At 34.1% G+C, this 16,562-nt stretch overlaps 1 protein-coding gene across 7 annotated transcripts in view; it reads left to right on the forward strand.

Moving 5' to 3' along the window:
* NF1 (neurofibromin 1) overlaps positions 1–16,562 on the forward strand; it is a 257,173-nt gene that overhangs the window by 209,877 nt on the left and 30,734 nt on the right. For all 7 annotated transcript variants that reach the window (XM_079130415.1, XM_079130414.1, XM_079130411.1 and 4 more), the window contains 11 exons: positions 33–465; positions 1,045–1,385; positions 4,160–4,362; positions 8,665–8,858; positions 9,783–9,923; positions 10,063–10,342; positions 11,052–11,266; positions 11,508–11,569; positions 11,715–11,829; positions 12,352–12,453; positions 14,251–14,391. In XM_079130415.1, coding sequence (XP_078986541.1) covers positions 33–465; positions 1,045–1,385; positions 4,160–4,362; positions 8,665–8,858; positions 9,783–9,923; positions 10,063–10,342; positions 11,052–11,266; positions 11,508–11,569; positions 11,715–11,829; positions 12,352–12,453; positions 14,251–14,391 — 2,227 coding nt within the window. The remainder of the gene's footprint in view (positions 1–32; positions 466–1,044; positions 1,386–4,159; positions 4,363–8,664; positions 8,859–9,782; positions 9,924–10,062; positions 10,343–11,051; positions 11,267–11,507; positions 11,570–11,714; positions 11,830–12,351; positions 12,454–14,250; positions 14,392–16,562) is intronic.

The raw sequence follows: 16,562 nt of genomic DNA on the forward strand, positions 1-16,562 counted from the left end.
TAACCTTTATCCTTTTTTATCATCTTTCTTAGGTTCAAAACTGGTCAAATCAATGGTGATTTGCTGATATACCATGTCTTACTAACTTTAAAGCCATATTATGCAAAGCCATATGAAATTGTAGTGGACCTTACCCATACTGGGCCTAGCAATCGCTTTAAAACAGACTTTCTCTCCAAGTGGTTTGTTGTTTTTCCTGGCTTTGCTTATGATAATGTCTCTGCAGTCTATATCTATAACTGTAACTCCTGGGTCAGAGAGTACACCAAGTATCATGAGCGGCTGCTGACTGGTCTCAAAGGCAGCAAAAGACTCATTTTCATAGACTGTCCTGGGAAACTGGCTGAACACATAGAGCATGAACAACAAAAACTACCTGCTGCCACCTTGGCTTTGGAAGAGGATCTCAAGGTATTCCATAATGCTCTCAAGCTAGCTCACAAAGACACCAAAGTTTCTATTAAGGTAAGTTTCATTCTGTGTTTGTGATTGATTCATTGCCTTTCTTGCCTAACCAGACTATATCCTGGCCTAAGTATCCTTATAGTAGCATGTCAGATCTCAAGTAAGTCCAGATTAAGAAGACTAAGATTTCTATCTCTAAGAGGTTCTGCAGAAGACAAGAGAGGTGAATGCTTAAGTCTAGATTGGGTTGGAAGCAGAAGAGTGCTGTAGAATGGATAGTTTGCTATCTGTCAATCAAATAGTAAGAATGTGTGGAAAATGGAAATCACTTAGTGAGGTTTCTTCTGATTAGTACATAATTTTTGCAGAGTGAAAAGCATGAATCTCCAGGATAAAATCAGCATTTGTGTATAGGATTCTCAACTTTTTTTTTTTTAAGCCAAATTAATTTTTTTCTGATGTTTTCAGTTTGAGTATTTATCACAATAATTAAAGTATTTGAATATATACTATAGTAACTTCTCCTTAAATGGCAAATAACGGTGGGTAGGTGGGTTGATTGGTTTTTGGAGCCTCTTAGAATTCTTTATAATGGAATTTAATTATTTTCCACTTTATCGACTTACCACCATTTTCCAGGTTGGTTCTACTGCTGTTCAAGTAACCTCAGCAGAGAGAACAAAAGTCCTAGGGCAATCAGTCTTTCTAAATGATATCTATTATGCCTCGGAAATTGAAGAAATTTGCCTAGTGGATGAGAACCAGTTCACCTTAACCATTGCAAATCAGGGAACACCTCTCACCTTCATGCACCAGGAGTGTGAAGCCATTGTTCAATCTATCATTCATATCCGGACCCGCTGGGAGTTGTCACAGCCTGACTCCATCCCCCAGCACACCAAGATTCGACCAAAAGATGTCCCTGGGACACTGCTCAATATTGCATTACTTAATTTAGGCAGTTCTGATCCTAGTTTACGGTAAGTTTGATTAAAAATTTACTTCAGCTTTATTCAGGGTTTGTTGCTTTTAAAATGAGAGCACTTAATAAGCCTTTAAGACACCGTCTTTCTTAATACTGTAAATTGGAAGGTATGCTGTGTTGGTTAACCAGTGTGACCTCATCAAGTTGTGGGGGTATTCACATGAAATGTGGAATTCTGAATAGGGTGATTCATTCTAAACCAGTTTATGTTCTTTCTCCAGGAAACTTTCCTCTAAAATAGACAACATAGCACTTTTTTTTTTTTTTTAAGAAAACGTCTTTTTTAAAAAAGTCTACTACTCAGTTGTTTCACCTCCTCTGAGTCCTCTTAAGTTTTCCCTGTATTTAAAAGCATATCATTATTAAGTTTCTTAATTGTCAAGTCAGATTATCATTATTTGACAAAGGAAGTCCTAATGTTCAGTAACTTGAAGACAAACATTATTGCATACTTTCTGCATATCTCATTTTAGTAGGCTTCTTGAAAGAAACCATAAGACAAATATACTTGTCATCTGAGCACATTATGATGTTTTCTGTTCAGGCTTGATAATTTGAACATGAATATGGAAAAAATATGGCCTGGATAGTCAGTAGATTTTGGTTTAAATCTAGATCTGTTTCTTTCTTGGTGTACATGATTTGGGGCAAGGTACTTAGGTTCCCTGAGTTCTCGTTTCCTCACCTGTAAAATAGAAGTAGCAGTGCATTTCTTATGTACCCACAGAAGTTTAATAAGTACTATGTGTGGTAGTATAGTATGACACCTAGCAAATAGTTTGTGCTTAGAAAATAGTGTTTTTCTCCTTCCTTTCTTTTCCCTCCCTGCCAAGGTTTCTCTGTACCCCGTCTCCTTTTTCTTCCCTTTCCTTGTCTTAGGATAATTCTTTGTCTCAAGTACCTTGGCACTGTCAGGATTTTTACAGATGGAAGTTGAACACCACTAATCTGAAAATCTGAAGTCCAAAATCTGAATCTTTTTGAATGCCATGTCCCTCACTCATAACATTTCATATTTCAGAGCATTCTAGACTTCAGATTTTCTAATTTGAGATGTTTCACGTGGTGAAGTCCATGCAAATATTCCTAAATCCAGAAAAATTGAAATCTGAAAACACTCTGGTTCTAAGCATTTTGATTTGGTTTGGTTTGTTCAAATTAGTTATACATAATAGTAGAATGCATTTTGACATATCATACATAAATGGAGTATAACTTTCTCATTCTTCTGGTTGTACATGATGTAGAATTACACCAGTCATGTAATCAAATATGCACATAGGTTGATATTGTCCAATTCATCCTACTGTCCTTCTTGCCCCCCCCCCACCTACTGCCCTCCATTCCCCTCTGTCTAATCCAAAGAACCTCTGTTCTTCCCTAACCCTCCTCCCCCACTCCTAAGCATTTTGAATAGGAATATTAAAACTATATAAATCCTTAGCTCCAGAAACTCTTCCCCAAGTTATAGCACAACTCAAGTTTATAGTGACTTTTTGGGATTCCAGATTCTCCTTTATGTAAAAGAAGGTGGGGGGAACCTCTATATGATTTCTTTGACTAGATGGGCCTCTTGGGGTCTATGATCTCCCAGAAATCACACAAAATCTTATGTATGCCTAACTTCATTATTTCAGAGGGGTCTGTGCCACCTACCTCCAGATTGAGGAAGCCCAATTTTTTTTATAGCTATTATACAGAGTAAAAAATAGTATCAAAATAGTATAACTTAGAATCCCTAGAGGTTAGTAAAAGATACATAAACTTAGAAATAATAACATTAATATCTTCATTTTAGGAAAATATAATTATAAACTTGTCTTTAATTTCAAATTTTTAAATTATTTATTGAAAGTACTTACAACCTTCTAACAATTATTAGCTTGCATGAACGTGTACTCTTTTCTAGTGAAATAAAGCAAGCTGACAGCTTTTGCTTTTTTGCTGAAGACTGTCATCCTAGAAAACAAGCCTTTTAGGCAAACTTAAATTTCCATGACTTTTTCCTCTGTATAGTTGTTGCAGCAATATATCAGCATGATAAAAATTCAGAGGTAAGGAAAACCTAAAATTTATTGAACGAACTATTTCCTTCGCTGAATAAAAGAGAAAAATTAGAATTTTAAAATCAAATGAGTTTTGTAAGTGAATTTTTTGTTCTAATGGAGCATGAATATTATAGCTTTTCAGTTGCAGTGACTGTATATGATGGAACGAAGTCATAGTAGTGAAAATGTCTGGGGGGGTTATAGTTAATTTTGGTTTTGACCTCCAGTTTGTGGTGCCTTTGTGTGATGCCCACACAAATTCAGCAGATACTGACTAAAGATTTTAACATTCTCATTTGATGAGGTTCACCTCATTTCTCTTATGATCCCTGTTTTAACTGGATCTAGCAGAGAGAAAACCACAATTTGTGGCTTCATAAAAACATAATGTTTCTTCTGACTTCTTTCCCATTGATTGTCTTTAGGACCATAAACCTCTTGTATTTTATGTCCCAGTAAAATGTCTTCTAAGAAAGCATATACCTGCCATCTTAGAAACCTCACAGTGTTCTTCTGGTTATGTCAGGAATCTCTTTTTTTTAAAAAAACCCTAACTGATCAAGGGATATTTGGGTTTATCATAATATCTTTGTTTGATCATAAAATTTAAAAATAGTTGATCATGCTTTGTAATAGTATCAGAAGTTGTATGTTATGAAAAATTTGTGGAATTATAAGGAAAAATAAGTTTTAAAACAACTTCATTTGTGCTTTCTTCTAGGTCAGCTGCCTATAATCTTCTGTGTGCCTTAACTTGTACCTTTAATTTAAAAATTGAAGGACAGTTACTAGAGACATCAGGCTTATGTATCCCTGCCAACAACACCCTCTTTATTGTCTCTATTAGTAAGACATTGGCAGCCAATGAGCCACACCTCACGTTAGAATTTTTGGAAGAATGTATTTCTGGATTTAGCAAATCTAGTAAGTGATGATAATTTTCTTCAATACTAACAATAATTATTTAAAAATTCAAAGAAACCCCTTTTGTTTCAGAATTTACTGGTGAATTCTTTCACTTACTATATTTTTACTTTTTTAACCTTTTCTAATTTTTTATCTGTGGTACCCTGTAACTAAAAGAACTCTGCAGAAAATTCCTGGTAGGACACATTAAGAAATACACCAAGCCCGGTATAGTGGCTCATGCTGATAATCCCAGTGATTTGGGAGGCTAAGGCAGAAGGATCCCAAGTTCAAGGCCAACATGGGCAATTTAGTGAGACCCTGAATCAAAATTTTAAAAATAGAAAGGACTGGGGATGTGGTGCAGTGGTAGAGTGCCCTGGGTTAAATCCCCAGTAGCACAAAAAAGAAAAGAAACAAACAAAAAGGCAGGCAGGGGGTGGAGGGAGGGAATCCATCAAAATTCTGGCAATGCAAGTGAGGTGGCAAGATTTTTGGTCTTACATATCTCTGGACCACTTAAAAGTATTTTCTCCATTGTTTCAATTTAATGAGAGTTGGCATTTTTCTTCTTAGTAGATAATTCCACATGAGTGAAATATCCATGTGTCTCCTTGATTTTAGGAAAAAATATGATTTTATGGACATGTATGGTTCATGGAAAATGCAGTGACACATGACACAGGTCCAGAGTCAGGCCTGGTGTGGCTTTAATAAGTGTCATGAATTATTTAATATCCATTCCTTTTGGATATTAAATATATTTATGGCATCTTCATACCCCATAAATATTGACCTTTCCCAGCTTAGTTCCTGACATTTTCTTCCTTCCTTCCTTTATTTATTTAGGTGGGATTTAACCCAGTGGCACTTAACCACTGAGACACATCCTCAACCCTTTTAATTTTTTATTTTGAAATGAGGTCTCACTGAGTTACTTAGGCCTCACTAAATTGCTGAGACTGGCTGTGAACTTTCAATCCTCCTTCCTCAGCTTCCTTCCGAAGTTACTAGAATTAGAAGCATATATGTTCACGCCAAACTTCTTCCCTTTCTCTTTTCCTCATAATACAACTTTCTTTTTCCTGTTTTTAAACACATTTCTTGACTTTTCTTTATTAGGTAATTGAAAACTTTTACAAGACTAGATCACTATATATGTTTTTTCAAGTGAGAAAATGTAGAAAAAACCCTGATAAGAAAATGTGTAAGACTAACTAAACAGGAAAAGTATGAAGCTTTATTGATCAATATTAACATAAGAAAATATTTGAGTGAATGCACAGGCATATTGTATTCCTGCATGTACAGTTCTTCCTAGATGATTACAAATTTAATGCAGTCCCACCAAAATAACCATGGAGTTTGAGGAGTGAGAATGGAGATTAAACTGAAAATGATTTTAAATTCTACTTGAAGGTATAAGAGTACTACTCAGGAGGCTGAGACAGAAGGATCACAAGGTTGATGCCAGCCTGGACAACTTAGCAAGATCTGCTGTCAAAATGAAACATTTTTTTAAAAAGGGCTGGGCACATAGCTCAGTAGTAGAGTACCTCTGGGTCCAATTTCCAGTACCATGGAGTGGGGGGAAGCACAAGAGTAGCTAAGAAAACATTGGGAGGAAAGAAAATAGACTTGATATTATAGACATTTGAACATATTACAGTGGTATAATAATTAAAACATGAGTGTTTAAGAATCACCAGTCAGATCAGCTTAAGAGAAATTAATAAAGAAGCATCACAAACTAGAAGGGGAAGATTAGATCATTTAAGAAATGAGATTGAGAAATGAATTAAGTTGGGTCTTCATCCATACCGCAAGATGTCTAAATAAGTTATAGCTGCATTTAAGGGATGAATGTAAAAACTAGAGCCATTAACAACAAGAAAGAAAGAAATATTGAATTAATTTTTAGACAAGTAAGGGACATATGAAACAAGATGGTAGAAAAAATAATGAACAGATTTGACTTCATAAATCTTCAAAACTTTTTAAATTTTTTATTAGTTGTTGATGAACCTTTATTTAATTAATTTATTAATGTGTGGTGCTGAGGATCAAACCCAGTGCCTCATACATGCTAGGCAAGCACTCTACCACTGAACCACAACTCCAGCCCTCAAAACTTTTTTTTTAAGTGATGATAAATCTAAACCTGTGGTGGGGGGCATTGCTAGAAAAGATTAATATTATTATTATTACTATTTTTAAAAATTTTATTCATTTTTTTATGTGGTGCTGAGAATCGAACCCAGTGGCTTGCACATGCTAGGCGAGTATTCTAACACTGATCCACAACTCCAGCCCTTATTATTCTTATTATCAAGATCATGAAGAGATCTTACAAATAAGAAACATGAATCAACAGTAACATGTATATCATGCTAAAACAGAATGTTTGTGTTTATTAATAAAAGTTAAAAGTGCCAATTGAAAGAATAATGAGATAATATATTTAGCTATCAGATTAGAAACTTTTTAAATTCAGTATTGATGGTATAGAATTTTAAACAGTGGCAGTTTTTCTAGAAAGTTTGGAAGTGATTATCAAGACACTTAAGAATATTCACGCTTTTTGGTCTCATAATTCTACTTTTTGTAATTTTCCTGAAGAATTAATGTTGTTTGTCATAGATTATTTTATATTTAGATTTTTCAACTAAGATATACTTTGTCATGAGTAAAGTGCCCAGATCTTAAGTGGACAGCTTGATGAATTTTTTACAAGTCAGTACATCATGGAAGTAGCTTCTAGATCCGCAACATTTGCAACATCCAGAAGGATCCTTTCTTATTCAATACTGTCTCTTCACCAAAAGTAAACATTGTTATGACTTCTATTGCCATAGATTTATTTTGACTATTTTTGAACTTCATGATATTATTTACAGTAGGAAAAAAATGACAAAGTCAAACTACAGGGAACTGATTACTTTGTTGTATCTCCTTGTATTAGGATAATTAATATGAAGCTATTAAAATTGTTGATGTCTGCATGGTAACACATTCCTATAATCCTAGATTCTTGGGAGGATCACAAGTTTGAAATAAGCTTGGGCAATTTAGCAAGACCCTGTCTCAAAATAAAAAGACTAAGATTATAACTCAGTGGTATAGTGGTTGACTAGCATTCATGAAGCCCTGGGTTTAATATCCAGTCACACACACACACACACACACACACACACACAGTTTTTGGTACAGAGTTTTACCTTGAAGAGATGAGAACATTCTAGAAACATGAGAACATTCTAGAGATAGATAGTGGTAGTAGTCACAAAGCCATGTGAGTATACTTAATGCCACTGAACAATACACTTAAAAATGGTTAACATGTTAAATTTTATGCTCTATATATTTTATCACAATTTATAAAATTGTCTTTGAGACTCTTTAAGTGTACAGAGAAATTTTTTGTTTATATTAAAGTAATTTTTTTTTCCAAAACAAGTTTAAAAATGCTTTTGGAGAATTTTTAATTATGAGTAAATCTCAGTAAAATGTATAATGAGAAAGTATGTAGGGTACACTGTATGTAGAGCATGATCCTCGCTTTTTTGGGAGGTTATATATGTGTACACCGAAATAAACATTATCTCTGAATATTTGAAACAATGAGGAGAGATGAGGTCATGTGCTAATGTATTAACTCTAGTTTTATTTTTGTATTGCTCTTCTCTTTCCACCAAACTTTTTATTAAAATATTTTTTAGTTGTCAGTGGACATTTATTTTTGTGTGGTGCTGAGGATTGAACCCAGTGCCTCACACGTGCTAGGCAAGTGTTCTACCACTGAGCCACAACCCTAGCCCTCCTTCCACCAAACTTTCTATAATTTTCTACATGTTCCTTTTCCAGTAAGAATAAAATTTATAATTTGTCATCTAGCTTAAAAAATGTTTAAAAGGGAAAAAAAAGATATTTTTTCAAAAATTGGCTTACCGGCTTTTAAAATTAAATTCAAGGTTTTTTTTCTCATTCTTCACTTCTTATCCTCAAAAATATATTTGACACCAGGTGTGGCAATAAAAAGGCACATGCCTTTTATTCCGGTAACTAGTGAGATCTTGTCTCAAAATTTCAAAAAAAAATAAAAATAAAAAAGGGCTGGGGATATTAGTTCAGTGGTAAGTGCCTCTGGTTTCAAATCCCAGATAGTCTCTATCTAGATAATGACTTGCCAAGTTTCCTTTCTCCAGTCCTGATTCTAGGCAATGATCTTTAATTCTTACCTCTCCCCTCCCATTCCTTCTTATTTAAATAATTGTTGTAATTTTCATTGACCATCTATGCTAATAGTATATGTTTTTCCAGGTATTGAATTGAAACACCTTTGTTTGGAATATATGACCCCATGGCTGTCAAATCTAGTCCGATTTTGTAAGCATAATGATGATGCCAAACGACAAAGAGTTACTGCTATTCTTGATAAACTAATAACTATGACCATAAATGAGAAACAGATGTATCCATCCATTCAAGCAAAAATATGGGGGAGCCTTGGGCAGGTATTGAGTTTACTCAGATATTTATCTAGTATCTCCTTTGTGTGTATATTTTTCTGGTGCCTATTTTGTGTAAAGCTCTGTGCTGGTCACTAGGTATAGCTGTAGAAAACATAATTCCCTCCTTCAAAAGCGTGTAGACACTCACCCAACTCTTCCTCTTGTTTGAAATTGTTAATATCTAATCCTTGTTTCAGAACCAGAGAAACACTAGTTAGTTTAGTACTCTTTTTCCAGAACATAATTGTTTGAGTTTAACTGTAAAAAATAGACATCACATGCTTTAAAATATATTCTCATCCCTATGCATTATCAACATCAGTATTTCTTAATGATGTTATTTGGGACATCAATTTCATTTGTAGTTTTAGTGTAAGAATGCTACTATTAAAGGATATAATGTAACTTTTTATCTGACAAGAATTATGCATCTTATTTCTTCAAAGTAATCATTTAGGAGACAGTGCACTTGCTTGAACATTGCTGTGAATCCTTTAAATAATTTTGTAGCACTAGAAGTACTTGGTATCATTTCCTGTATTCTAAAATAATTAATTTTCCTGGGAATGTAACTTAGTGTTTGATAGCTTGTCTCCCCAGGGCCACTAATAATAACAATAATAAAATAATAATATTGGTTACATATTACTGTCAAGGAAGAGCACAGGGATACTTTACAAGTGAATGAAACTAGTAATGTATACATTATTAAATTTTGAATATCAATCTTTTAATCTCTGAAGGAATCAAGTGAATATCCTTATCCTTTCCTGGATAATTATATTCACTGACAGGTCTCTAAATTTCTAGTATTTTGGAGGCCTTGGATAAAATAGTTTTTATGTTGCTTTGGTTGCTCTTTGAATATTTTTAAATTAAAAATTCATAGTGTGGTTGAAAAACAAGTTTATTTTCCCCTCTTCCTAGATTACAGATTTGCTCGATGTTGTACTAGACAGTTTCATCAAGACCAGTGCAACAGGTGGCTTGGGATCAATAAAAGCTGAAGTTATGGCAGATACTGCTGTAGCTTTAGCTTCTGGAAATGTGAAATTGGTTTCTAGCAAGGTAATCACTTTTCCTTTGCCCTCTGGACTGTGACATAGTATATCTGTTTTTACTTTCAGGAGGACTTTTGTTAAAGTTAAACTGAAATTTTTAATGCAAATTTTAGTCCCATATTTTTAAAAATTCTGTTTTTTTACAGGTTATTGGAAGGATGTGCAAAATAATTGACAAGACATGCTTATCTCCAACTCCTACTTTAGAACAACATCTTATGTGGGATGATATTGCTATTTTAGCCCGATATATGCTGATGCTGTCCTTCAACAATTCCCTTGATGTGGCAGCTCATCTCCCTTACCTCTTCCACGTTGTTACTTTCTTAGTAGCCACAGGTCCGTTGTCCCTTAGAGCCTCCACACATGGATTGGTTATTAATATCATTCACTCGCTGTGTACTTGTTCACAGCTTCATTTTAGTGGTAAGTTCTGGGAAGGTAATTTGTGTCCAGTCAGTTCTTTTCTTCACTTTACTTCACCTAGTTGGTATAGATTTCGTATTATTTATGACACTGTCTTAACACCAAGGTGCTAATTTTTCCCTGCAGTAATTACTTGAAATTTCATCAAAATAAAAAATAATAATTCCATTCTTTATCAAGTTACAATAAAGATTTTTCTGGGCAAATTTGTTATGTAGACTCTTGTAGTTATCCCACAGTTAAATATTCAATGTAAATAGAGAGTGTTGCATTGCTATTACTAATTAGTGATTAAATGGCACCAAATCAATGAGCATTAATATAATGTATCTAGAGGTTTTATTTAGGGAGCCTGGTTGTATAATTTTTAAATAATATTCAAACTTTCTTAATTAAAAATGAAACATGGACCTTCACAATTTAAAAAATAATGTCTTCATTTCAGCTGGGCACAGTGATGCGTGACTATAATCCTAGCAACTTGGGAGGTTGAGGCAGGAAGATTGCAAGTTCAAGGCCATTCTCAGCAACTTACTGAGGGCCTAAGCAACTTAACAACAACCTGTCTCAAAATAAAAAATTAAAAGACTGGGGATGTTGCTCAGTGTTCAAGCACCTCTGGGTTTAATCCCCCCAATACAGAAAAAAAAAAAAAAAAATATATATATATACCTTCTAAGTTTTTACTTGTTCCTTTTTTCTTTTACAGAAGAGACCAAGCAAGTTTTGAGACTCAGTCTAACAGAGTTCTCATTACCCAAATTTTACTTGCTGTTTGGCATTAGTAAAGTTAAGTCAGCTGCTGTCATTGCCTTCCGTTCCAGTTACCGAGACAGGTCGTTCTCTCCGGGCTCCTATGAGAGGGAGACTTTTGCTTTGACTTCCTTGGAAACAGTCACAGAAGCTTTATTGGAGATCATGGAGGTATTTAAGGCAAAATGATAAGAAACTAAGTTAAAATCATTTTAAAAAATCTAATACCGTACAGAAGAAATACTGATATATTTTGCTGTTTTGCACTTAATGCTTGAATTAAAAAAAACCTCCATGGAACTTATTGGTTACATTAATGTCATTTATTTAATGACATGATGAAAATTATAAAAATGCTTCTAAAAGTATTTGCATATACATATGTGTGCATCTTTTTTTTTTTCTTTTTTAGGCATGTATGAGAGATATTCCAGCTTGCAAATGGCTGGATCAATGGACAGAACTAGCTCAAAGGTGTGTCCCAAATTAAATATAAATTGTAAAAGTATGTGAGTTGTCGAAAAGATAGATATTACTACATAATCAAAATTTTGTTATTTAGTGTGTTTGGGGGGGAACACAAAGGTTTTCATAAACTCTTTGGATCTTTTAATTGCAGATTTGCATTTCAATATAATCCATCCCTGCAACCAAGAGCTCTTGTGGTCTTTGGCTGTATTAGCAAAAGAGTCTCTCATGGGCAGATAAAGCAGATTATCCGTATTCTTAGCAAGGTACTTCCCCTTCCCTTCCAAATATTTGTGGTTTCCAAATATAAAGCATATCTTCTATTATTTTTAAATTTAAATTTAATACAAATTAATTATGTTGCTTACTAAACATTTAAAAGATGAATTTTATTTTCTTTATTGTAATTCTTGGAAGTAAACAAGTCTCTTTTAAAGAAGCTGTCTTTAAGAGACAATAAGTAACTTGCCTCTTTTCTTAAGCACAAACCCTTAATATTTTATAAGATTTATAAAGTGTTTAACTATTTGGTAAGACATTAGCCTTATAAAAATTGTTTAACTTGTAATTACTATAATATTGCCTGTCTTATTAGAATATAAATATAGAAATAGTTTAAAAAAAAATAAAAAACCTAAAGTGTATTAAACTAGCTACTAAGATCACCATTGTATTAGAAATAATTCTCATACTTGTTGAGTAAGTAAATGTTTCTGAACTGATTCTGAGATTCAGTTTAGGAGTTTATTTCAATCAAAGTAAAATAAAGAATTTTGTTTTCCTAAAAGGCACTTGAGAGTTGCTTAAAAGGACCAGATACTTACAACAGTCAAGTTCTGATAGAAGCTACAGTAATAGCACTAACCAAATTACAGCCACTTCTTAATAAGGTAATTATTGTGTAGCACATGAGTTTCTTCATTTTGGGTGTCAGTGTTATATGATCTTTTCTTGTAACGAGTTCAGTAATTAAGATGGATTAAGGAATGGTCATAAAGAAAAAGCTATAGTTAATGTGGAACTTCTTGTTGCAAAGTTTAGTTGTTTAAAGTTGTTAAATTAAAGGAAAAGAATGGAAAATGTATTCTCAAGTACTTGTAATTTTATATCTCATCAATGCTAAAGGAAAGATAGGTGTAGATTCTTAATTCTTGTCATCTAATAATTATTGAGTATTTATGTGCCAGGTTCTGTCATAGAGGCTAGAGATATACATAGTGCCAATCAAAGCCAATAAAAATTGCCTGCCCTCATGGAGCTTGTATTCTGAGGTGGGTTTAAAGGGTCGTGGAGTGAATGGATAATAAAGTAAATAAAATACTTAGTATGTTAATGATCATTACTATAGAAAATATAATAAGAGAAATATATCTGGTCATCAAAAGAGTTTGGTACTAGACTGGCAGTATACCTCAGTGATAGAGCACTTGCCTAGCATTTGTAAGGCCCTGGGTTCAGTTCCCAGCACTATGATTTAAAAGAGAGAGAGAGTTTGGGTGTTTTATGAGGGTAATATTTAAAATAATAAAATGATATGGTCGCAATTTTAGGATGGTCTGAGCTCATCTCAGCTTTGTGACCTCTGGCAGGTGATTTACATATCTGAGCATCAGATACTCAGATAAAATGAGTAAACTAGACTAGAAAATGGCATGTTATTACCTTCCAACTCTATAGTCATATAATTCTTTGAGTTGAATTCAAAGGCGTACCTGTCTAAGAAGTGATTACAGAGAAATAAAATTCTAATATGTCCCTCGTAGTTCTAGATGTTTTACAAATGTTTTAATCTTAAATGATACAAAATGTTTCTCTCATTCTTATTCATATAAATAAAAAAGGAAACTCGAGGCCTAAGAAATTTAAAGTCAATATCTAGTAAAAGGTTGGAACCATGATTCTAATCCAAGGCTGTCTGACTTAAATTCTGTGTATTTTCCTATGTACCACAGTGCTAAATAAGAATTACCAATAATATGTTTTTAACTCAGAGCAGCAAGAGATTACTATACTAGTAAGAGTGCCAAGAGTTTAAAGTTAGATAGGATTTAGTACAGGTAGAGAGAAAAGAAAGCAAGCCTTGAGCAGCAAAATTATAGCAATAGGGATTGTACAAGAATGCTGGGACAGTGGTGGGATGGTGGACAGACCATTCTAGTTGTTATGTAGAAATTTTGCAAGAGAATGATGAGAGGGAAAATTGAGAAGATTGGATAAAATTTATACATCATTCAGTATTCTTCAGGAAGAAGTTTGGAGATATACCATTTGTTAGACAAAAAATATGACAAGAGCAGGACTTAGATCTTTTTGGTGATAGAGTGCCCAGTAAGTTGGAACAGGGAGAAACTGAAGGCAGAAAGCATCCACGTTTTGAATAAAGGTTGGCAGGGGATAGGATAGCATCATCAGCAATATGAAAGAAATGACAAAATGAGAGACTACCCTAAAAGACTGAATTTGGGAATCCAGAACAGAGAGAAATCAAAGAATTTGCTACAGTCTCAGCCCAGATAACTGGGTCTTTAGTTATACATGTAGAAAAGACAAAGAACTTAACTATATTTATCTCCCCCCAAAAAAAGAAAACTTGGGTAATTCGGCAAGATAGTATACTTTGTTTTATGCTAAGGAAGCATGAATTTCATGATTCAACTTACTATCCGGAAACTTGTCTCCTTTGCCAGGACTCTCCTTTGCATAAAGCCCTCTTTTGGGTCGCTGTGGCAGTGCTCCAGCTGGATGAGGTCAACTTGTATTCAGCAGGCACTGCACTTCTTGAGCAAAATCTACATACCTTAGATAGTCTCCGGATCTTCAATGACAAGGTAAGCAAACTTTCCTTTGGAATTCCTAGATTACTTGCATTTAGTACTCCTTTTTCTTTTTATTGCTGTATGATTCTTTTAAAATAAAGAAGTTCATAATTTAAATATGGATATTTTTAATGCAACTTAGTGTGAATGTAGTTCCTTTTCAGCTCATAAAAAACCTATTTAAACTTTAGTACATATTTTCTGTATACAGATAGCAAAAAATGGTACTTGCCTGACGTTAACAATAGAATAAGGATAAATAATACTGAGTAGTAATAATAGAAACTATGACAGGCCTTACACTAATCACTATACTTCCATTATTTTTCATTTTGATAACTTAAGGTAGAAGGTAGCATTCTCCATTCCCATTTCACAAATAAACAATCTGAAAAAGCTTATTTTTATTGACTAATGCTACTTAATGAAAAATCAGTATAATTAATACCTAATAAGGTAAATCAGTATAACTAATACCTAATAAGGTAAATCTTATTTATCTGCTTGTCTGTCTTGTATCTTGTACCAGTTAATTTTTAAAACCTTTAATATTCCTCTATGGTTTTCTATAGTCTGAAAATAATTTGTCTCAACTTAAAGGATTTCTTATCATAACTGTTGAACATAAACAAAAACCAATAATACCCAAAAGGAAGTTGGAAAATCTAAAGGAACACCTCCTCCCCCCAAAAAAAGACAAAAAAAAAAAAAAAAAAGAGTATTTGTTCAGTCTTCCTAATGTGGTATAAAACCAGTATTTGTTTAGTCTTTCTAATGTCATACAGACCCAGAACAGCTGGGAGTCCAGGAATTATGAAAACATTTTTTTTTTCCTCCAGTACTAGGGATTCAACACAGGGGTATTCTACCACTGAACTATATCCCTAGCCCTTTTTATTCTTTTATTTTGAGACAGGGCCTCAAACTTGAAAACCTCCAGCCTCAGCCTTCTGAATAGCTGATATTACAGGCATGTGCCACACACCCAGATGGAAATGAAATTTTAGAGGTTAAAAGTATTTTACTAAATACAAAGGAACAGTGGTTAAGTAACTTGTCCTGGTTCATATATCTGACTTAGAACTAGAACCCTTCTTTCTGAATTTTTTGTTGTTGTCCTTTTCAATAGTGATCAAAGTGATAGGCTATATTTTTATGTTAGGAATATTTGCAGCTGGGTGTGATGGCCCATCCCAGCTACTCAGGAAACTGAGGCAGGAAGATCACAAGTTTGAGGTCAGGCTTAGAAGTTTAGTGAGACCCTGTCTCAAAATAAAAATAGAACTGGTTATATAGTTCAGTAATTAAGGGTCCCTGGGCTCATTCCCCACTTGGGGGGTAGTGGGTAGAGAGAATGAACAGCTGGGAAAAGGGAGGCAGAGAGGGAATAAATTTGGAAATGAAGTATATATATCTTAGAAATATCTGTCTTGGCCAGACATGGTGGCACTCACCTATAATCCCAGTGGCTTGGGAGGGTGAAACAGAAGGATCACAAGTTAAAGGCCAGCCTGAGCAACTTGGAGAGGCCCTGCTCAAAATTTTAAAAAGGGTTGGGGATGGGGAGATGGGGATGTAGCTCAGTGGTGAAGCACCTCTGGGTTAAATCTCTAGAGCCCCCAAAAAAGGAAATATCTGCCTTGGCATTTTCAAAGCCAGAAAGAGCACAGTAGAAGAAACTAATCTTGACTCTAGAGCCCTAGAGTACTAGAAATCAGCTAATAACACTTGTTAAAAATTACCAGGATGATTGCTGTGTTCATTAGTACATACCTGTGGACCCAGTTACTTGGGAGGCTGAGGCAGGAGAATCACTTGAGTCCAGGAATTTGTTTTTTTCTGTTTGTTTGTTTGTTTTTGTTTTTGTTTTTGTTTTTTTGTAGATGGTTGCAATACCTTTATTTTATTTATTTTTATGTGGTACTGGAGATCAAACCCAGTGCCTCACATGTGCTAGGCAAGTACTCTAACACTGAGCTATTATAACCCCAGTCCCCAGTCCAGGAGTTTGATGTCAGCCTACACAACATGCAAAGCCCCCAATTTGGGGATGGGGGGAAACTACACACCAAAACATAAATTGACACTCAAATAAAAAATTATGTATTATAAATAAATAAAAACTATTTCAGTTCTACTATCTTATTATTTATCTGCTTGTCTGTCTTGTATCTTGTACCAGT

The sequence above is a fragment of the Sciurus vulgaris genome (assembly GCF_902686455.1).
Source record: "Sciurus vulgaris genome assembly, chromosome: 3".
NCBI classification, from domain to species: Eukaryota; Metazoa; Chordata; class Mammalia; order Rodentia; family Sciuridae; genus Sciurus; species Sciurus vulgaris.